Raw genomic sequence first — 23,437 nt, forward strand, 5'->3', positions numbered from 1 at the left:
CTCTTAAGCCTTGACCTGCTTTTAAATAGGCCCCTTATCTTGATATTTAGTTTGATTTAACTCCACTGGAAGCACATTAACAAAAAAAATTCAAGTCTGATTTATGTCAATAAGAAATATTTTTGACATTCTATTCTCTGTGTGTATCCCTGTTCACAACCTTTAATGTGTCATCACTGTTATTCTGTGTCGATGCAGTTGGTCTGTTTGGTTTAACAGTCTCAACTCATTAACGCACATGTTTGCCAGATATATTAAATCATTTTTCAGTTTTACTGAGTGATACACCCTCAGTTTAGTCATAGATAAGTTGCCAAAACACAGATATCTAAGTGCTGGCTGAGGGTTGGGTGCCAAACTCAGTACAACTAACGCCCAAATTCCACCAGATCTGTGTTCAGTCCGTCTCCGATCCGCCACGGCAGCGGAGCTGTATAGTTTTCACTGTAGTCTATGTGTGTACTTCCACTGGCTCCACTGCATTGCGTATCTACTGTTGCAGCTCCTGCAGTCCGGACCATTCCGCAGCAGATAAGCAAGGCTTCTTCTTTTTTTCGAAATCCAAGCATATCCACCCTTCTTCTAATCCTTCCATTGGCAACACTAACCTTTTGTCTGTTTGTTGTTGTGTTTATGAACACATACATGTATAATTGCGATCACACGCGATTCTGTAATTACCGCGGGAACTCCTTGGTCCGGCCACTCCAGACGGTTGAGCCGTTCCGCAACGCACATGCAATCAGTGGAATACCTGGGTAAAGGTGCGTTCACACCGGACCTTTTATTTTTGTTGCTGGCGACAAGTTTACATATTAAGTCAATGCAAACGAGCGACTGAGCGATTAATCGCTCAGGCGAAATATCGCTGGGGCTCCGAGCGACAGCGACCGAGCGACGGAGCGAAAAAGCGCTCAATCGCTCTGTCGCTCGAGATGAGAAATCCCAAGTCTCTGGCCCGTCAGTCGCTTGTCGCTCAGCGCTAATAGGCTGCCGTAATCTATGTGTAACTATGACAACTACTAAAACCATGGTCGTAATACAACTCCACCGGTCCGGAAGTGCAAAGCCGGCTTTACGTTGACACACACACACACACACGCACACACAGCCACTCGCCGGACACCAACTACAGGCGCTCCTCAGCTGGGATGGAGCGCCTGTAGTTGGTGTCCAACCGGGCAATCCTGCCTCCGATTCTCGCCAACAGCTCGTCAAACTGTCAGCCATGCTGGACCAATACAAACGGGAAGAAATGAGCGCCTCCGAGCGACGTGAAATTCACTGGAATCGCTTGAATGACGTCATCAGAGTGATCTGTTGAATTGTGCCGACGAGCGACTGCAGCTGAGCGACAGAGCGATTTTTTTGGAGCGACACGAGCGACAGCGACAAAAATAAAAAGTCCGGTGTGAACGCACCTTAAGGGTGCCGACCAAATTACGTCAGTACTATCATGCAGGGATTCACATTAAATCAAATTTCCAAATGCCAAATTTTAATACTTGAGCACGCATCTGGGTGAGAGAGTAACTTAAAGTATAAAGTAATAGAGTCACAGTGAGTGAGGGGAATGGGGATCTGAAAGGGTCTGAATGTGTGGTTATACTTTTCAAAAACTTGACGCAGACAACACTCGGTGCAATATTTGTAATGCCTCGTGCAGCCTGACAGGATATTGTAGATAACTGGGCTTTTTTTGGTCTTATTTGATGTTAGATGAGAGTTTTTTTAAAGCCTTAGCCAACACTCCGCCGCTGTCTCTGCCCTGGTGAAAGACTGATAGGCTGGAGGTTGTAGGGATAGAAGCAGGAAAATGGGCATTTTGTTTTGTTCAGTGTGTTAAATGTTCTAAATATCTAAACTAAATACCTTTTTACAACTGAAATTCCATTTCTGATTCAACAGAAAGAGTACTGAAAAAAGGGTGAGCTACTGTTGGGTACTGGTACCAATCCTGGCTTGATGACTAGCATTCAACCTTAGATGACCCACCATTGCAATGTTTTATACAATTTTAGTTAATAAACAAAGTCAGTTTGTCTACCCATTGTATAAGGCAGACTGTTGCATGTACGTGTGAAATCCCATGCTGAAATGCAGGCATACAGAGGTCAGTGAACTCTGTGCAGTCCACTGGCACTCACAGCTATTCCTGACACATAACACTGACACCAGTGGGTGTTAAACTGGGAGGGGTGTGGTGGCAGCAAACTGGGAAAATACTGATGTGGCTTGGCTGTGACAGAAGCAAAGCGTGATGTGGTGACCTTGTGTTACAGTGGTGTGTGTCCATCTGAGACAGCAAGAGAATCAGAGAATTAAAGGCACCGATCCCTAACAGATGGGGTGAAAGAAGCCAAGAAGAAGAAAAAAGCAATAAATCATACAATGTTCATAGTAAAGGCTGACACCCAGGCCTCAGGTAAGCATTTCTAAACTGACTCTGAACAGGAGAGCTTGTTTCAACAGAACCTAAGAGACGAGTAACAACATAGGCTCCTGTAAATGCAAAGGGCTAATAACAAGCATTAAACCTGCACCAACCATCCAGCACTAATGCAATATCCAGTCCTCTGGACAAGTTGTCCATATGACTCATGTCAATCACAGGATATGGTGACACCAGCTACACACAGTAGCACACCAGAGACAAAATACATTTTGCATGGAGAGCAAATACGGAAAGAAGAGGATGTTCTTGCGTTACTTGTTTTATTTAGGCAAGAACAGAACCTTATAATGAAATCTATGGAACAAAAAACAGACCATTGTTTCTTTTCAACCAACAGCAGGCCATGAGCTACAGCTCATTGCTTAAACATAATGCAGAGAAGAAGTGACAGACAGGGGGTGGCCTGTTTTACATAGAAGCAGGATTCCAACATCTGCGAGCTGTATTATCAAGAGGAACTGTATATGTGCAAACAGAACTTGAGAGAGGACCCTCCTTTTGACAGCTAAAACAGGTTCTCAAAGTTTGACTGCTATTAGCATAACCAGAGAGTCAGGGCCATTAGCACCTGTGGATGAAAACTTGAGAAGCCAAGTTGTTTAAGTTTAAAGAAAAACAGATCCACACGGGGAGAGATGGTGTCAGTTGGTGCCTTGTACCCCCAAATCTTGTTTTTCAGAAGCGCTTCCACAGAGACATGGAGCGCTGCGTGCAGACAGAGAGAAGTCTGTGTGGGTTGTACATTTCACAATCACCACATTCCATCTGCATGCATTCTTCTTCACCTGTCTGTGCCTGCCACCTTGTTATTTCTTCTCGTCTTTCAAAACACCTGCTCATATGTAAAATAACACTGTATCCTCTTGCTGGCCTTCTACACAAATGCAAACATGTTGTTTGCTCATTTAAAATCAGTCAGAATGTTCACAGCAACCATTTCTGAGCCTCTGTCTCGGACTCACCCGTGTTGTGTTGGGCTGGTTGCTGGGCCACTGTCTCACTGCTAGCACTGTGTCCCATGCTACGGCTCCTGTCCCCGCTGGCCTGCCGGGCCCTGCCTCTCCAGAGGACCGCGGCAGGAGAGCAAAACCTAAAGTCACCTCACTCCTCTCCAAACAGACATGGAGCTCCAGTAACTTAAGACTGTCTTGACTGCTCACTTGTAGCGTTCAGTCTCTCGTCTCTGTAGACTTGCCTTCCCCCTCCCTTCAGCCTGTGTGATTCGGTCTCTCCCTCTTTTCCTCCCTCCTTCTTTCGCTTTAAAACACAAACACACTCACTCGCTAAGGTCTTAGGTCCCTCCCATCTTGGTGCTCTGACTTCATAAATGAGGTACGCCAATAAGGTAATCCAGCAGTCTTAGATGCCTTTCATTCCTAAGAGCAGATTTTTTAGGGGCAAAGTTCAACAGCAGGCGAGCTTTGAGGTTTGGCTGGTCCAGCCATCAAGCCTTGAGGGATTTGCAATGCAGTGGGCCCCCCCGCTAGCAACATTTCACAGGCTGACAAACACTACTCCCTGAAGGGCGCGGGGCGGGCTCAGCTGGGTGAAGTAATTCGAGAAGTTGAGGTGAGCCAGGCCAAGGTGGAGCTCATAACCAGAGTAGAGGAAGTGACACAGCTGAGGTGTCCAATGACTCACCAGGGATTGTCCTTTTAAACTATGAAATGCACTGTATAGTATACACAAATAATACTTTAATTAAATATTAGTCTGTTTGACAGCTACACATGACAGTTCTTTGACTACATCTCCCTCAGGGTACAACAGTTTTATTACAACTTAATTGGCATTAGTTTTAGAAATAAAAACAAATTGGAATTGTGTCTTTAAAATTAGACAAAATCATTACTTACTGGAAAATCGTGCTTGCACCTGAGCAGACAGGTCACAACTTTCTCCAGAGGCCTTAATCTCGCAAACTGTACATCCTCATGCAGGACAGAAACAGGGCAGCCAGGCAGTCTGTGTCCAAACATTCCTATCAGAGCACTGTGTGATTAGCTTATATGTAATCAGTGTGTGGGAGTTAGAGGAGCTACTCCATGCATGTTAGAGATAAAAGTGGAAAGTAGGACTAAGGATGTAAACCATCTTTACTAACAGCTCAGCAAACAGAATTTGGTTTATAGAAAGGGATCCAAGTCTACAGTTTAATGTAATAACCAGTTCATAACAGTTCATTTTTTATCTACAGATGGAGGGACAGGGAGATAACACTTATAGCTTTCCATAAATCGCAGTAGAATGTAATAGGGATGCAAAATTTCAAGCAATTTCTTTAATTGATGGATGGCTGTCTTTACAACTGATATGAGTTATTCATTAATAATTGATTAATTATGTTTGACGTTTATCCATTAAAAAACTGTTGCTACATTAAAGTACATACCAGGTGACTTAACAATTAACTAATAACACAAAATAATTACTTCATTTTAATTGTGGAACTCTCCTCTGTTGCTATTTAACCAACAAAATCCATATAGAGGCTACTAAATGGCTAAAATAAAATATCATCAGTTTGTCTTTTTGTATTTTTTAAATTACACATTTTATTTTAATTAATACATTTTCTCATACCAGTACTTTGTATTCTATTTTGATGCATTTGATAAGCAAGTATTTGAAATTTGATGTATTTGTGCCCATGTCTGACTGTCAGTTTATCTTTAACAAGTTAAATTCCTAACAGCAATTAAAGGATTAATGGTTAATCATTAATCCTTTAACTGCTGTTAGGAATTGCTGTTAAGAAGATCGAAAAGTACACTTAGTGCGAAGTGAGAGAGAAAACTATTGCTCCCTCTACAGTCCAATTAAAGCGACAGCACAGAAGAGCAACTCTGACTGAGGAATGTGTGGAATGCAAGACCACAATCAGCCTTTTGGTAATTAGGACAACAATCCTGGAAGTCATTGGTAAACAGACAAGGATCACAACCTAGGACATCTTCTAACTTATGACTCATCATGGCACTGAAATCCTTTTCTTTCTTTCCAAACAGCATCAGCAGATGGAGACAAACACGTTTTTTTAGGCTTTAAACAAACTACTCTTAACATGAGAACAAAAACATCAACATGATGACTCACAAAAATACTATCACACATTGTCATCAAGACAACTCCAAAACACACAGATACTAACATAATGTAACACGAGACAGCATGCTGGGAGACTTTGCTCTTTTGGATCAAAATACAAGGACATGTGAAGCACAGTGGCTCAACAGCCTTTCCTCCATGTCAGAAACGCATCACCTTCAGAGGAGAGCAGATGAGGAAGTCTGGTTTATTTTTACTGCTTGGCCAAATGGCCAGGCAGGGATGAGTAGATCAAACCTCACTAATCTGTTCCTGCCGTGGCCCCGTTGACTATAAAGTGATCATGGAGCCATGCCCATGTCCTGTCTTGGCAGTTGAATGGACCAAAGCCATAATGATCATTTGACTTCAATACTGTCTCAAACATTAATTTCAAGTCAAAAAAGGTTCAAATGTAAATACAACATTCAACACCCAAAAACACACAGAAAGGTTGAGAGAGGTTTACTCACAAATATATTGAGACTGAACAGCCATCTCAGGTATTTTCCCACGGATGTTAGAAATACACTACAATAGTTGAGCCTCTGAACAAAGATCCTTTGGGACACGTGATACGTGGGTATGTTGCGGTCGTCAATGATCGAGTTCAGTGGTGAAACAGACACAAGGCCATGAGAGGCAGTGAGAGAAACCAGCTCTGATAACCTACAGGTGTGTCCTCTGGGTGAGGACCAATCAGATAGCTGCAGTGTCAACAGCACCATGCGTCACAGGGGCAACCCCTTAATGGACAACTTCATAACCTAACACTTTGGTTAGTGACTCACCACTTTCTGTCATCATGATACTATGGCTGAGATCACCTGAGTCTCACTACAGCCAACATATATACTAAAGTAAAGCCTTTAAATCAAATGGTATGTTTCAACTTCAAGTTGTACAGCATTATCTAAAGGTTTCACAAGTTTTGTACAAAGGTATAAAAATGAAAAACGTTAAATATCAAAACTACAAATGATAAATTCTTACTTGAAGAATTTCTCTTACCAGGATTTTCCATTACAGTGTAAAAACTCAGCAGTCAGCAGCTCCTGAAATAGATAAACAAAGGGATTCAGTATGAAATGCATTTGATAGCCTTCTTCAGTATAACAGCAGAATACAACAGATTACTTCATTAAAAGATATAGCTGTGAAACATAATTTCATCAGAAGTAAAAGTTGGGGGGCTGTGGGACTTGTCATGCTTTATTATAGAGGTAAAAACCTGAGAGACGGTCTGGTACACTCATATTTATCTGACACACAATCACAGGCTCAAACTACAACTAGCACCTAACTCTGACTGCATTGTTGTAGTCATTGTCACTATAACACCTTCAAACATCCTCACACAGGTGAAGAGATCCCTATTAAGGATTAAGCTATTTATCTTATCACTTGCCCTTGTAGTAAATCATATGTTGGAAAGATGAGTAGAGCAATGAAAATTCATACTGCTGATCACAGAAGCCCTATTAGATGCAAAAACATGAATTATTCAGTGGCAACGCATTTTGTTGAATTCAATCATCCCATTTCCTCTCTAAGATATATTGGAATTGAGAAGGTACTACTTCTCCCAAGAGGAGCTAAATTGAATGTTTTACATTCCAGGAGACACCTGAATTTACTGTTTAAGAACTCGAGCACCTCACTGACTGGATACATTATGACTTGAAGGTTTTTTCTGTTATGGGTACCTACTTATAACCTCCGCCAAGGAGTTTATGTTTTGTTTGTTGGTTGGTTTGTCAGCAGGATCACAAAAACTACTAAATGGATTTTCACAAAACTTAGATGGAGGATGGGTCTTGGCCCAGAATAGACCCCATTAACTTTTGTTGCAGATTCAGGAATTTTGTCTCACTTTCCTTAACAGTGTGCAATAGGGCTTTTTTTTTTCCTTTTCTTTTTTTAAATTTTCATTCATTTCTCAGGTAATAATTCATGAATCTTGATGAAATAAATGTGTATTTAGGTGGCTGGCATCAATGAGTGAGTACAATTTGATGTGGAAACTAATAAAAATCTATTATTCTTCCACAAAACAACGGAGATTATGATTCCATCTGCATTTTCTTTTTTGTCCTAGTGGTTGGCTGTTACAAATCTGGTGATCTTAAATTAAAAATTTAAAAATTTAAATTGTTTTGATTGAATTAAAGGAGTATGTTGGGCCTTGGCGGAGGAATGCGCTCTACTTAGTGCCGTTCTGGTTGGATATGTAGATAAAAGGTGTTGACGATATTCAGTTAAAGCTGATATTTAACATTTTCTGCACATCTATTAGAAACCTTTAAGTGAAGTGGTTTCAGTAAAATAATGTGATTTAATTTTAATACCATTTATATTTAGTAGATATTTGGATAAAAGGTGTTTATGATGTTCATTAAGAATATTTTCTTCATATCCGTTAGTCATCTACCAGAATTCATGTATTTTTTGACATTTTGGAAGCTATTTGAATCTTTGCATGTGGTATGAAGTAGTGTTGATTGTCTGATCACAATCACATGTGTCATTAGGGTGTGGTCCATATAAAGTATCATTGCCTGTAACAGAGATTGATTGTTGATCTTGAAGAAGGCCTGAGGGCCAAAATCTCATCAGATTAAAGGAAAAATGCAAATTTCCAGTTTTCAGCACCTCACTGCAGTTGTTAGTGTTCGTTACTTTCCTATTAAAAAAGCGTTTGGGGACTATGGCATTGTTAAGCTGCTGATGTTGGAGTTTAACTTAACAGGAACTTGCAAAAGTTATTCCAATCAGTGAAAACACCAGATGTCCATTATTACTCAGTAAATCAATGAAAGACTCTCAGGGCACTTCAATAGATTGGGTGCTCTCTGCAGCTAACAGGGGGCAGATTGAAGCTGAACAAAGGCGCTGTTCTGTGAGCGAAGACAAAATAGTGCATTAATTAGCCCACACTCCAACTGGAAATCCTGCTGATTAAAAGGCAAATCAACTACTTTAATTCAGAATTTCCTCTAAAGAGACATGAAAGCAGATGTCCTGATTAAGAAATTACCAAGCAATTACACAATCACATTTAAAAATACACATCTCATCAGCATGAAGCACAAAATGGACTGCAGTGTGAAGGAATATGGGAATATATTCTATCCCACCGGAGCTAAGGATATACAATGAAAAAGAATCAAAAGCACACTGAACACTCAACGATCGTCCTGGTTATCTCGAGCAGCGATACAGCAATCAAGTGGTCTTTGTGCAGGCTTTTTTTGCATGTTAAAGCTACAGGAAGTTAAATCCTGAGTATTTTTTTGTATTTGGGTATATCCATGATGTACTGTACAGGCACCTAATATTACAGAAGATATAAAATAACTTCTAAAATACAAAATCAGCTCTGAATAACCAAAATCAGACCCTTGTGATTGAAGACACTAGGATGCTTAGGGTGTTTCTATTTCATGCAATTTAAATCAAGAACTACTAGTAAGTGATGCAAAGGACCTCAACATGCGACAGAATAACAGCAGTTACAGAGGAATTCCTTTAATAGCTTTAACTGCAAAAGCGGCAGGTCAGCCTCTTTCAGCCACTTTGAACTCAATTTGTAAAGAAACAACAAAGAAAGATTTGTTTGTGCTTAAGCACCGAGGGACTGACAACACAACTGATAAATTAAACCAGCTTCATATTAACTTGCACCAAATCAAATCAACACAATAATCCAATGAATAGCAAAATAGGCTCAATGTTTTGTGTGTCTGAAGTGGAGACAGGCATATAAACATGCAAATTGAGTGTGTCCAATAAACTGTTTAACATTACACAAGGCTTTCCTCAAGGATATGGAGTCACCAGCCAGAGGATATAGAGTGTGTAGGGACAGAACTGACACAAACAGATAAGCACGTTTCTTTATCATCATGCTCGCGTCGTCTGAAGTGGAGGCTAGTAGCCGTAAAATGACACCCACTTGAGAGCAGTATTGTCATATCTGACGTTTGAACGTTTCACAACAGTTCGAAACGGGAAACAGAGATGATGCAAAGCAGGGAATTAGGTTACTTTCAAGGAAGTAATAGCAAAGTCCCAACACTATTCAGTAACAACTTTACAATTTCCTGTAGTTTTACGACAGAGCAGCTGGGAAGGAGGAATGATCGGTGTGAGGATCGGTTTCAAGTACAGATAAGCAGCTGACATTGACAAACAAAGATAAGTTGTGTTGTCTCTCCCACAGAGCTTCACAATAGTGATTCAAACGATGGCCCTGCACCTAATTGGTCTAAATCAATGGGTGCAGCTGCATCATGACGCTGACAGGGGAAGTCCAAACAGCAGTATCAGGCTGCACTTTGGAATGCCAAAAGTTCTTTGACAGCAAACAGTTGAAGCCCTGCCTGTGTGACTGAACAGGCTGCACAATGTGTGCAGTGCAGAATAAAAGGGAGAGTGTAGCATGGCAGGCAAGTATTTGACCTCCTTATCAGGTGGACTAGGCCAAGTTCTTGTGGCATTGTGATAAAGCATAGTGTTTACTGTGAATTCAATTCTCAAATGTGACTACATGATGAAAAAAAAGGACAATAAGCCAATATTAGTTGCTTTTTTCACCAACCTACTTCTATTGAAGATCATTGATCATCGATGAACTCTTCCACAGAAACCCTGTCCTTGCAGTTAGGCTGTGACTCCTGGTTCCAGCAGGACGACTTAGCAGCACTGATTGCAGCACTCCTGTAAGATATACAAACAGACGAGTACATAAAATAGGCAGACACAAAGTCAACTTCCTTCTCAGTGCTCAGTGACCTTTTTCAAAACGCTCAAAACATGCTGAGTAAGCTCAGTTTATCAGATTAGTTTTTAGTGGGTGCCATTTTCTTATGTTCTAGATCCTTTTTCCAAGACAGTCATCGCCACTGACTTAAATACGACCAAGTTGTTAGATTGTTACCTCACATGCAACTAACGAAGCAACTCTGCTTTGACTTTTTAAAGCAGCTTCTTACAGTGGACACCCCTCTGCCTGATCAGCTTTGGTTTAGTCCAACTGGTTTGACAAGTCTTGGCCTATAATGTACACAGAGCACATGCTCAACAGCTGCAGGCAGGGCTACATGTCTGTACTGTACACCACCTCAAACGGTCAATTTAAAAGGCTTATTTCCACTACTCTAGTGTACATGTTACTGCTACATATCACATTCAGGTTGTCAACAGGAATAATCAGGGTAGATGATTCAGATCAGTGCCTACTTCCATTAAGTCAGTACAATGACTAACATTTAAAAAAAACTGACATTTTAAATAACAAAGGACATTTTTGTTAAAATGCAGTTGAATCCATAATATGACATAATTGAGGAAACTCAGTTCCAGGTGCAATAAAAAAAAAATTACATTGCAGTGTAATTTCATTCAATGACATGATGGCAGATTACTCTACAGGTCAAACCTACTATAGATTTATAAAAGAACTAGATACCGAATGCAAACATGGGGTCGGTTCAGTCCAAGGAGCACTTGAAAGTTTCCTTCAATGAGAGTTTCTACCCCTGGCCCTGCCCATGACTTCCTGCTCAGTCCATAGACTTTAAATTGTGATTGTGATACCTTTAAAACTCACTTTATTTGGCTCGAGGAAAACAAATATAACTCTTCCGTGGATCAAAATTTCCTAATAGAGAGTCATAATTGACCTTGTTTGTAGTTAACGGTGTGCTGTCAACAGTTTTAAAACCAGCTCTATGGGTAAAAATGCTTTTTGAGCTGCAGGGGAATGTTTTGCTGAAATAATGCAGGTGGCCGCTGGGCAAATTTGTTAGCAAGGCTGAAGGGCGCTGCCTATCAAGGTCTAAATAGTAGATTCATTAATCTAATGCTCTCATCAGCCACTAATCATTTCTTTACTGGTTTCACCTGAAACCAGAAACTTTGATACAATAAACACAGATCCTGTTGAGCTTGTAAATTACTTATTTTTTATATTATTCCCAATAAATAAACACATGTATAGTCTAAAGTAATGTGTAACAGAAACATTTGCAAGACTTACTGCAAGCTTAACACAATTACTGCCATTTGCATCATTATGTCTGGATACCTATGGAATAAATCACTCTAATAAACAAAATATTCATTAAATCTGAGCTGATTAACATAAGTTGTCCTATTTACTTCATTTTCTTACCATTTCATAAAGGCTTAATCCATTATTAATTGTTTTCAACCTGCCTGTGGAGAAAGAGAAGTTGATACGCATTTGAACTCACAAATAATTCACTAGATAAAGTTCAGCACCGCTGCAACCCAAGTCTGTTCTCAAATATCCTCCCGGTGCACTGGGCCAGCAGGAGCTCCGGCTGGCAGCAAAGCAAACACAGAGGTGAGTTAATGTGCACCGCTGCTGTTTTGTGAGCATACAAGCCAGTAAACTGAAGCAGCTGAGCCAGTAGACTCAGTCCCGTCATTGTAATGTTGAAGCCCTCAGGACACCACGTGAACATGTACAAACGCGTGCGAACTCACACAGGTTCACACCCAGTCTTGTCTGTTATTATTTTACAGAGCATCCAAAGGTTGAGGAGGAGATGGGCTGGCCTTTGAGTTACCTTATGTCCGGTTTCAGGTCACTGCTTCCATGTTGTCTTAGTAAATCAAGCCCACATGCACTGAGCAACAGCAAGCAATGTGAACAATTTTAAGAACGGTAGGCAAAATGGTAGCCAGATTTTCAGGTTTTGTAACAGGATCTAACAACAGTATTTCAGTACTTTCACATGAGTATCAGTGTATGCCTTTTTGTAATTTCTTTAACACTTACTAAATGACCAAGGACAGCTTAACACTGACATCTCAGTATTAATTCTTCAACAATGTCAATAAAATGCAATACTTCAAATATACAAGTATTACAACAATAAACAGAGAAGACTAAATCAAACTGATACTGAACAAAAGGCTGACAGCTGTGTTATGCATGTTTGCAGTCCAATGCCTGTCTTCTTACTTTACATTACTTCACTGCCTAGCAGATTTGAGCAATATGAACAAACCAACAGAGTAATGTAGCTAACTGGATGTTTATGCTGATTGGACCAATTACCTGACGTGGCTCTTCCTACGTCTTCCTAACGTTACATTAGAGGGTTTTTTTTTTCATAAAGTAATTCTAAGTACTGAAGGCAACCAGGCAGGCAGGAAAAGAAACCATTCTGTTAACGTTACATTACTTAATACTGTACTTAGTGACGTTCTCTCTTCCAAATAATCCAGCCACTTAACTATCCATCCATTCATGAAATTAAATCACATACTAGGATCAAAGAAATCCACAGTCCAGCAGCATTTAACTACTTAAACAAATCGTCCACAGGCTTGTAGGGACAACTGAGAGCGACAGGGAAGGTCTTATTTTTCACATATCGTTACAATTCACTCAGACGTGGCCAATAAAAAAGAAATTAATATATGTTACTTTTTTGGCCATGTCCTCCATCCCTACACAAACTGCTATATATAAAAGACTTCCATTCACTATTTCATATTGATGTCAACTCTCAGTAGTCATGCAGGAACCGAGACAATCAAAATCAGAGGAGATGGTGTGTCATCAGTATCTTATGCCTCAGATTTCCTCTTTAAAATAAAATTGCAACCTCTTTTTTTTGTGCTAAAGTCTTTAAACAATGCTTTAATCAAATCATTAATAACTCAACCAGGGTGTTCACTCTCATAATCAGAGCAGCCACAGACGTATTTGCAAATCACCAGTGTCACCTGGTATCATGCTAATTAGATAGCTTACTGCCAGGTGCTTGCTGCTTGACATCAAAATAAAAATGCACCTGATCTAAGACTGCAAAAGCTCACAACATCCTCTGTCACAGTGTTTATTCACACAAATATAAGACCAATCCAGGACCGTATAATCACTGTTACAATATTAGCAATCCAGATGTAAACAGACCCTGTTTATATAAATTTTACTCAGTTTTAATGTAACCAAAGTGCTGTTTAATGTTAAAACTGCTTATACTTACTTATTCTATTTATAACCTTTTATATATATATATTTTTTATTTTTTTTTATTTTAACTAGCTTACTGTTCTGTGTTGTGCTGTATATCTGTTAAATGTTGTGTTGTGTACAAATGCTCCACGTGCCTTACCTTGAATTGCCCCCCGGGGACAAATAAAGTTTTTTGAATTGAATTGAACTGAATTAAAAGATTGTGTCAAATTGACATGCTCAAAAGATATGACTCTTTTAAAAAGTCTCTAGCTCTGTTTGCACTGTAGTGGTAATTGATACATTTTACACAATCCTGTTTGTTCACTGTGAATTCCCCATTAGCTCATTAAGAACTCCCAGTTCATCGGATAAAGCTCTGCAGGGCTGAGCGGAGTACAATCAGCCATTGGACCACGTCCATTCCGCAGACTTGGCAATCACTAAATGAAGAGCCAAGCTGGAGTCTGTTCGGGAGTGAGCTGCATGGATCTCAATGAGCCACTGTCAACAGTTAGCTGACAATGGGGCACACATCTGATTATATAAGTCCCACCAAGACCCACGATATTCAAATGCTCAAACAACAAAACATCTCTGTCTTCTATTTATGTCTATTTTAGCAACCACAGCTTGTTTTACCAAATCAGCAAATTTAAAGTTTGCTTCCTTTCTCAAATTTGACTAAGCACAGAGCATATCTCGGCCTAGACTGCACAATGCTGTTTGTTGAAATTTAACTAGAAAAAGTTTAAAAAATGTTTTACTTGCATCGCAGATCCAGATCATGTGTGCCAGATATTTTTTTCTTGACGTGCAGTGAGTAGTACAAGAGAAAATAACACAAATAGTGATAATTCCCTTTCTACAATGTTAAGAAAGAATTCCTGGACATGTACCAATGTACCAAATTGAACATATGTCTTTGGCTGAGATAAATATTACCTCCAGACACCAGTTGGATATGGGCCAAAGACGGTGTTATTGTGGACAGGATTACAGTCAGGAGCCGGGGTAGGCGTCCATTTCCCAACATTTAAATCCACTAAAATATTAGTGCCAATCCCTGCAACACCAATCTGTCAATCTCATTCCAAAATACTGCCAACCTTGATGTGTTCAGACGGATATGAAATTTGACAACAACTTTTCAGCTCATAAACGAGATGTAATCCCTGTCAGATGCAACAATCCGCAACTATCTGTATACAAAGCACAATGACATGACTGACCTGATTGCAATGCTGCCTATCTAGAACAAATACAATACGTTGCAGCTCCCTTTTGTCGTCCCTATTTCTCAGAGTCTGTGTTGTCCTACAGGGCGTATTACTGCTTTCAGTCAGTACTACAAGCTCTGGGAGCTTGTTGGAACAAGTAGAAGGGCCTGTGAATGGAATGCGGTGGAATGCTTCACTCAGAAGCCAAATAGTTCACACCTGAAGTCTCCCTGCAGCGATTATAATGTAACATAATGCCACAGCTGCCATGTAAATTTCTGAAGTCTCAGTGTCGAATCAAATGCAAATTTAGAATGGCAAACAATAACACAAATGTATGTATGTAAAAATGTATTTTCACCCATTTAGCATCGCCTTAGCTAAAGTTACATATCGTGTTCATGTAAGCAAGCCAATCTCTGACAGGTAGCTACAGGTAGCGGATAAAAGAGGCTAACAGGGTAAGTTAGACGTCACGTACTCCAACAGTTTAAATAGTCTTTTAGACTTCTTTTTCGGTCGTCCTGTTAACTTATTTCTAATGACCAGCCAAAACTAGGGTTGTGAGCTAAAGATAGAAACGTATTACAAAGTGCACTGACATAATGCTAATCCTTGGCTGCTGCTAGCTAAAGTAAGTAAGAGCCAGCAACAGGTGGCTACTGTCCCCTGTACTGTAGCATTAGCTTTGTTAGCTAACGTAAATTAGCCCGCACTCGTCATTCCAGCTCAAAGACATCAATATATTATGGCGCACAAAGGCTACTCACCGTTTCTAGAAAGCGGTAACTTGTGTGGAAGTGTATCCAAAAGTCAGCAGACGTGTTTATCCTGTATCTCGTTGACTCCTGATTACTTTTGACACTTGTCGCGGCTGTCCATCACAGGGAGAAAGCAAGGCGGAACTAGCTTCACTAACTACCTTTTGACCCAAATAAAGTCACACAAGTAACTTTTCCAGACCGGGCGAAACGAGTAAAGCGTACAAACATCGCCTGAACGTTGCACTTAATGTCAAGTGAGCCGTTAAACGGTGCATGCAAAACTTCTTTGTGAACACTTTGCTGTCAAAAGGTGTCTCACGTTAACTCGGTAGGAAGATTAAATGCAGTTGCGCATGCGCACTTCTTCGTAGGGTGGCTGTGCTCTGCTCCCCCACCTGGAGAAAAGGCCGCAGGGACCACGTGACCAGCTGAGCTCTCTGAAGGCTGGAGCTGATCACATTTCTTGTTTAGGTTTGGTGAAGATTGTGACCATGGCAAGATATATATATATATATATATATATATATATATATATATATATATATATATATATATATATATATATACATATATATATATATATATATATATATATATACACATTGTATACGATGTATACAGTCGTCAAGGTTACAGTCAGGTTTGTCCTCTCCCTCCTGTCCTATAACTATTTGAAATAATAACTTCAAAAGAAAGATATTTTGTTAAATTTGCAAAAAATTGTTAGCTAGGTTATAAGATTAAACAATCAGATTATATAGGATTATTATTATCTACATTTATATTTCTTTTTTTATAATTCTTATTTTTGGAAAAAGTCTTTTAGGAGAGCCTTAATGAGTATGCCCTTCTGTATTTCACTAACATAATGTTTAACCATTGAATCCTTGATTATTCATCACAAAATAATCTATCTATCTATCTATCTATCTATCTATCTATCTATCTATCTATCTATCTATCTATCAAATAGATCTTGCACAAGACATCTTGAAATGTGGAGGCTATATTTGTTGAATTTGGTGTAATACAATTTCGTAAAAATTCTGCAACTGTTGTATCCAGTGTAATTGCAATCGATTGAAGCAAATCCTCTGGGGACGGTGACAGTATTAAGGGAAATGTGCAGATGTAGGCTATTAGAAATATCAATGTAACCCATCCTCTGTGGAGACTTGGACTGAAACGTGAGTAGCATTGTCATAGTGAGGTTTAAAGTTAATGAAGTAGGATCAGTTCCTTTTAGTATTGTACAGTGAATATATCCAGTAAAACATGTGCTGGATAGGTTGAGATCAACTTTTAAACATTCTTGTGTTTTCAGTGCATAGGAAATTAAAATATTTCCCTTTTTTTCTTCCACTGTACTTGCACAAATATTTTTTTATCTATGTGTAAAAGGTGAAATACTTACTCAGCTGAAATTGGTCTGATTCACCTCTGCTCTCTTTGAAACAGGAGTAGTCACACAGGTTTTTTCTGTAGAAGGTAGAGCAACCAAAAGTTTGAATACTGTGATCTCTTCTGGTCGTTTGTTGAACTACATGGCATGAGCACTGTGCATGTTTTTGTAGACCCTGCAGCGCAGATCAGAGGCACAGATTGGCCTGCCATCTACTGGCCTGGTAAAGACTCTGACACTGAATGTGGACACAAAGTTGCTCCACAAGTCTGCAAACAGAAACTCAACACAAGGATCATCTGAACAAAATCAGTTATACAATCGCCGGACTAATTATAACCAGAGCTTTTTATTAACTGATCTGTTAAGTTGACATTTCTTAATCAAAGTCAAACATAGAGGAAGAAACCATTTTTCATATATTTTTGCAGACACTCCTCTAAATGTTTCCAGTATCCAAGAACAAGGCATCGATGCCAGAGCTGATACTGAAGTTGTTCAATTCATGTAACTCTGATAGAATTTATGTGCCCTTTGTTTGGCTGGCATTAGGAAGTAAACACACCGTGCATGCAGCGCTGCCTGCTGTGAGAATAGCTGCTCCAGCCATTCCCAGTCTGGAGTTGTTGTTTCTGTGGAAGAGATCTCTACATGAGTGGAATTGTTAGGTACGAAGGAAAAGTCACACAAAAGCGAGCCTGCCAGTGACCTTTTGGTGGACCCAGTCTAGTCTTAGTGCCCCAGACAGGGTTTCCACCCTCTTACTGTATTTAATTATAGTCCCCTTTTATGATCTGATCCCACAGTGTTTGTGCTGGGTCACTGGTCGAGGACTGTGGAGGTTTATGACATTGGGACAGATCTCTTATTGTTGAAGTGCTGGGACATTGATACATAAGGGAAAGAGGAGGTGGTAGAGTTTTAGCTGTTGACAGCAACCTATTAAAAGCATTTATAGAGCTATATTGTTACATACATGCATTTAAGTTGGCAGCAAATGCAATGACCTTATCATGCCCCAGCAATGCATTTTGTATCTGATATCAAATGTGCACATGTTTCCAAACGGGGTCAGCACTGATTTTAAGATGCTGCTAATGGATGTACTCTATAAACCAGAGTGGACCTTTTAATCACACATTAAGTGTTCTCTTTTGGTTCGACTTGCTTATTAGTTTGACTAAGCTCCGTTAAGGTCTGAGCCTGCCACTGTGACATATTCAGTTACACTTGTCACTTCTGTTTCTTTTCCTAAATGTCTTCTAACAGCCTGTCTTTTTAACCCTCTGAATTGATTCTTCTTGCTGCCTCGTATGGTTTTCTAAAAATTTGTGATGGTGTTACTGCTTTTTATTAGGTGCCCTTATTCAGTGTAGTTTTATCACACTATGTATGGCACTACATAAGAGTTTTCTTGTTTGTTACTGACAAAAAACAACAAATAAAATTGCATTAAAAATGAATCAAGAAATACAAACCAAAAGCCACACCAAAACAGACAACTCCAAATCAATCTGCATGCCTTCATATTTACATGAACATATGTTTATATCTCTGCACAGTTGGTAGATGAAAATATATCAAATCCACATATCTTACACAATGTTCCACTTTAAATGTAACCCTAGACCATAAAACCATTCATAAACTGTAGTAGCACACGTGTTATCTACAAACTGAGATGTCCTCATGCTCTGCCGGTTTATGTTGAACAAACTGCTTTTAAGTTCAACACATCGAAACACACGAAAGCGCACAAAACATAGATTATTTCATGCTACGGCAAACCATTATCATTAAAGTTCTAGGGTAAAGAAATTAGTCTCACCCTCTCCCTGAGGTGGTGACACAGTGAACTCACTGCTCTCCAGAGAGGCAAATTAGATTCATACTCTTAACCCAGTGGACACAGTCTGTTGGCCTGAATAAATTATGTTCCCTCTAATTGACTACACCTGATGGATGAAAAACATGACTCTCTCTGGAGCTTTGTAACTTAAGATACACCAATCAGCCACAACATTTAATCCATTGCCAGGTGAATTGAAGAACATTAATCATGCCATTACTGCGCAGAGTTTCTGCTGGGAAACGCACCACCCACCCAAACACCATTACTGACCCAAGTACACCCCCTCATGGCAACCACAATACAGATGGTAGTGCCCCCCAAGGAGGACAATGCACCCTGCCACACTGCCAAAGCCCAAGGCCTCCAACATTCCCTGATCCCAATTGGATTGATTGGATTCATGCCTCAACGGGTCAGAGTCAAGCCAAATCCACAGTGAGGCCTCCTTGGAACAGACTGGTTCCAGGACGTCAGACTGATACTTGACCATTTGGAGGCCAGGTAAGGGCCTTGAGCTCTTTGTCCGGTTCCTCTGGGCATTTCTGAGCAGTTTTTGTAGTGTCACGGGGCATATTATCCTGCCAGGGGGAACACTGCTGGTGTTAGCATACTTGGTCTGTAATGGTGTTTGGGGTCCGTGTCAAGTGGCATCCACATGAATGGCAAGACCCAAGGCTTCCCAGCAGACACTTGGCATAGTAAAGTGATGATGAATGTTATTCACCTCACCTATTAGTGGTCTAAACATTTAGGCTGATCAGTGTATATCTGTGTTGTTTCTGATGTGATGGTAGTTTATGGGCTGTGGCACTTGACCACTGGCTATGGTGAGTCTCACCATTGCTAAACCAACTATCCATTGACAACTGTGCATCTGTTCTGGGTTGACTGCATGTGTTCGCCTTGCGGCTTTGTTCATTTTGACTCTGATGAAGGCACAGTCCTGTCAAAACACTGGTTTGTACTCTTTAAAGCTCAGTCATTAGTGTGCTTTCTTCCTTTCAGCAACAACTGGCTTATCCTCCTTTTTAGGAATATTCTAAGTTGGCTAAAGATCAAGGAATCCTCCCAAATGCATTTAAAAGCAGACCTTTGCAAAAAAATCTGATCACTATTATCAGTTTCCAATTTAGAATGTATCATTCACACGTTCATATTTTCCCATCTTGACTTCTGCAACTCACTTTTCACTCACCTTAATCAGACAACCCTAGCTCCTTTTCAACTTGTTATTATTCCACTTGCCTCACTTTAAACCAAAGGAGAGTGCTCTTTGCAGTCCTGGCTCTGGAACCATCTCCCCCCTCCCATCAGATCGTCTGAGTCTGTGGACTGTAAAAGAAAACCTGTTAAAACCAAAACACTTCTTTAGACTGGCTTTCCCATGATTTCCTATGTTGTCTGTATGATTCGAGTATATGTATTTGCTATGTTGTAGGTACTCTGTGCCTGGTACTTAACATGAACATTATTTTAATTTATAATGTTGTGATGTAAAGCACTCGTTCTTTAGAAATACAGGTTTTCTTCCATATTTACTTCACCTTACCCATCAAAATCATAAAATCAACATTCCAGTTTGTTACCCAGTACCACACATTTGGCTGAAAACACCAGCCTGATGATCAGAGAGTGAACTGCCTTTGTGTTTTCACTTCATTGTTCTGAAGAAATCAGATACTCACAGATGTGGAACCAGGTGGTGAAGAACACAGCTTCACTTCAAAGATTTATTAATTAATCATTAAAAAGTTATGTTCACAGTCCCCAATACTTCCTACTGGCTGACCTTCCAGTGTCATTCCCCATGCAGCAGATAAAAAGTCACTGAAATATGCTGTTCTTCTTGAACACACAGTAGCTTTACACATCTTTCTAGTGTTTTTCCACAAAGAAAAATTCAGCTTCATCACGTTTAACATTTCCTCTTCAAAAAAAATCATTTGCCAATCAGCATTGTGATCTTGCATGGAACACCCTCATATTAAACTTAGAAACAGTGAACAAACAGAGGAAACCTGCGTCTCTGAACCCTGCGAGGGATCACTATAAATATGCTAGATAGTCTGACTGTTTCGCGGTGAATAGAATCTGCACAATACATGCTGCTTGATTAGCTACACCCACGTCTTCAGATCTATAATTAGTCAGCAGGATTATATTACTGCTTTTGTCGTGTCTCTTTTTTAAGGCGCTCACTTCCTGTGACAAATTTGGGCGATCTGACCCTAAAGTCTATGGATGAATAAGAGGGGAAAAGGTGCTTATTCATATCTGCTCAACTCACTCAGCTACCTGTCAGATTTCAGAATGTTACAGATGAATAGATATCACAAAATCTTGACTCAGATACAGCATGTCTATGATGATTTGTATGTCTGCATGTGTTTGTACAGTCCAAAGACAGAAGCCAGACAGTGCTTTAACATGTTAGCTCTGTCAGGAATGTGTTTCTCTGCCTGTGTATGCTGAGTGATGCTTCTCCCTCATACCCCTCATGACAAACAGGTCCGGAACAATAGATGTATTGAATATATGGTCTGCTGTGTGGATAATGACAAAAATAAAATTACGGGGATAAAAATCTTGTTTCCTTATTTGGCATTTTGATTTGAAGGGTCATTACACATTTATGACTTTCAGACTTACTGGACTGTAGCATGTTGTGGGGGATAAAACATTATCCAAACATTAAAATTAGATATTAACAAGATAGTCACGACTTCCACGCCCTTGATCTTAGAAAGTGAGCAGGGACAGCTACAGTAATTACATATTATATTGAAGCGTTGTCAACTCATCCTCTGCACTCTGACATGAGACATCATGGGACTACACTTTGCATTTTACTCTGCAAGTCTGTTGCTGTAGAGTTACACGTAAATAAACCTTGAACCAGGATTCATATTGTATATGTTTATATATGTTAAAACAGTTTGTGAAGCCAGGAATATTTTCTTACTTGTGAACTTGGTGAGTTTTATCACACCTCCTCTGGCGGTACAAAGTGGTATAATGAGACAGAGCAGGCCAGGGCTAGTTAGCGTTCTACCTCCAGTAGATTTCTCTGCAACACAGTACAGACATTTGTGACATAATGTCAACACTGTTCTTTCTTCACATTTTATCAGTTGGTTAGTTCATTTTAAGATTGTTTTAAACTTAAAGTCTTTTTATATAATATACTATTAAATAAAATATGATTGTATATCAGCTTCAGGTGACATTTCCTGCACTTAGTACATTTAATACTTCTAGCACATTTTCCTGACATACTTTTACCTCAGTAACATTTCCATGACCTCAGTTTCTCTCTTAAGAATAAAAACTAACGCTTCTATAAAGGTTAAAAAAGTGAAAGAGGAAAACCACAAATGTGGGTTATATTTAGTAGCGAGGGTGAAACCACTGCCCTGATACATGAGCGGCCCACACATTCCCTGCGCCACCCTGCAGGAAACAGACAGGAAAACAATAAGCTCATCAGTGTGGACACAAAGAGCGATTATACACCGCTGTATCACGGTTTCACTCAAACATAAGATAAGCCAGAGCCAAGTAATCCTGAAAAACAGATTGTGGGTGACTCATGCTTATAACCCTCATTGCTGACCTTTAGAACCTGCATAACAACATTAATCTACGACAGTTTGCGATGACACTGAACACCACTTCCCTGTCAGTCAGCATAGAGCGTCACCACAAGACTTATAATGGCATTGTCCATTACAGCAAATTACAGTTGTGTTGATTATTTCAGTGCACATCGTAGGCCACAATATACATTTAATGTTACTCTAAATAGGATGTTAGGTCAAATACAGTATCTTTAATGCCGTAAGACCAAGAAGTGTTGTTGCAGGTTAAGTGGAAACTATTTTAGAGAAAGCTTGAGTTGTTCCTACAACTGGTGTTTGTGTTTCACTTGAGTATTTGAACTTCAGACCACTTTACATCGTACTTTTAATTTAAATTTGTCTGACAACTACAGTTACTCTGTAGTTGTCAGACTACTCTAACATGTTAAACTCTGCAGTTTAATATTTGACATAAGCAACATGTGATGAGCCTAAAAGATATGATGCATTCATATCAAGAAACTACCTCCACCTTGATCAACTACAGCAGTAAAACCTCTGCATTATTGCATCAGTATATAATAATACAATATAAATTAGCATAACAGGCACAGGGGGAAATGTTTGGATGATGAGCTGGATGTTACGTATTTTCTTAACAGTACTTTTATTAAAAACTGCATTAACTGATTTTATGAACCATTTGGAGGCAAACAAGGCAGGAAAAAAAAAACATTGACACATTATCACTTTTTAGTTGCAGCGGCGCACTGGAGTGGATGCACTCTTGCTTGAAAAAAGCAGACATGCCCCCAACGGTGCAATAACTTCACCGGAGAGGCTGCATACTGTATACTGCTGTACAAGTGATGTTAAGTTCATGAATGATCTGTTTCTTTCAACTGCACTTTGGTGGGAGTTAGTTTTTTTTTTTCTTTATAAATTTTTATTGTGCCAATAACTTTTTTAACATTAACTGGCATTCGAGGCAAGGCAACTTTACGGAGGGTAATTTCAAAGTTCAGAAGGATATGGTGTCACCTTGTGCAAGATTTACAATGCAGATAATTGACATTAACAATA

The 23,437-nt window shown here is 39.6% G+C and overlaps 1 protein-coding gene across 5 annotated transcripts in view; it reads right to left on the reverse strand.

Annotated features, from left to right (window-relative positions):
- Positions 1–15,847, reverse strand: part of phactr4a (phosphatase and actin regulator 4a) — a 34,749-nt gene extending 18,902 nt beyond the window's left edge. The window contains exons 1-3 of one of the 5 annotated variants that reach the window (XM_073462916.1): positions 15,529–15,847; positions 10,147–10,261; positions 6,554–6,597 (exon numbers count right to left, since the gene is read on the reverse strand). In XM_073462916.1, coding sequence (XP_073319017.1) covers positions 6,554–6,566 — 13 coding nt within the window. In that variant the 5' untranslated portion in view covers positions 6,567–6,597; positions 10,147–10,261; positions 15,529–15,847. Of the gene's footprint in view, positions 1–6,015; positions 6,125–6,553; positions 6,598–10,142; positions 10,262–11,717; positions 11,762–15,528 lie in introns of those variants that run through there. The other 4 variants (XM_073462918.1, XM_073462917.1, XM_073462919.1 and 1 more) reach the window with 4 other exon arrangements.
- Positions 15,848–23,437: the final 7,590 nt, after the last annotated feature.

This window comes from Pagrus major, chromosome 3 (genome assembly GCF_040436345.1).
Source record: "Pagrus major chromosome 3, Pma_NU_1.0".
In the NCBI taxonomy this organism is placed as follows: domain Eukaryota; kingdom Metazoa; phylum Chordata; class Actinopteri; order Spariformes; family Sparidae; genus Pagrus; species Pagrus major.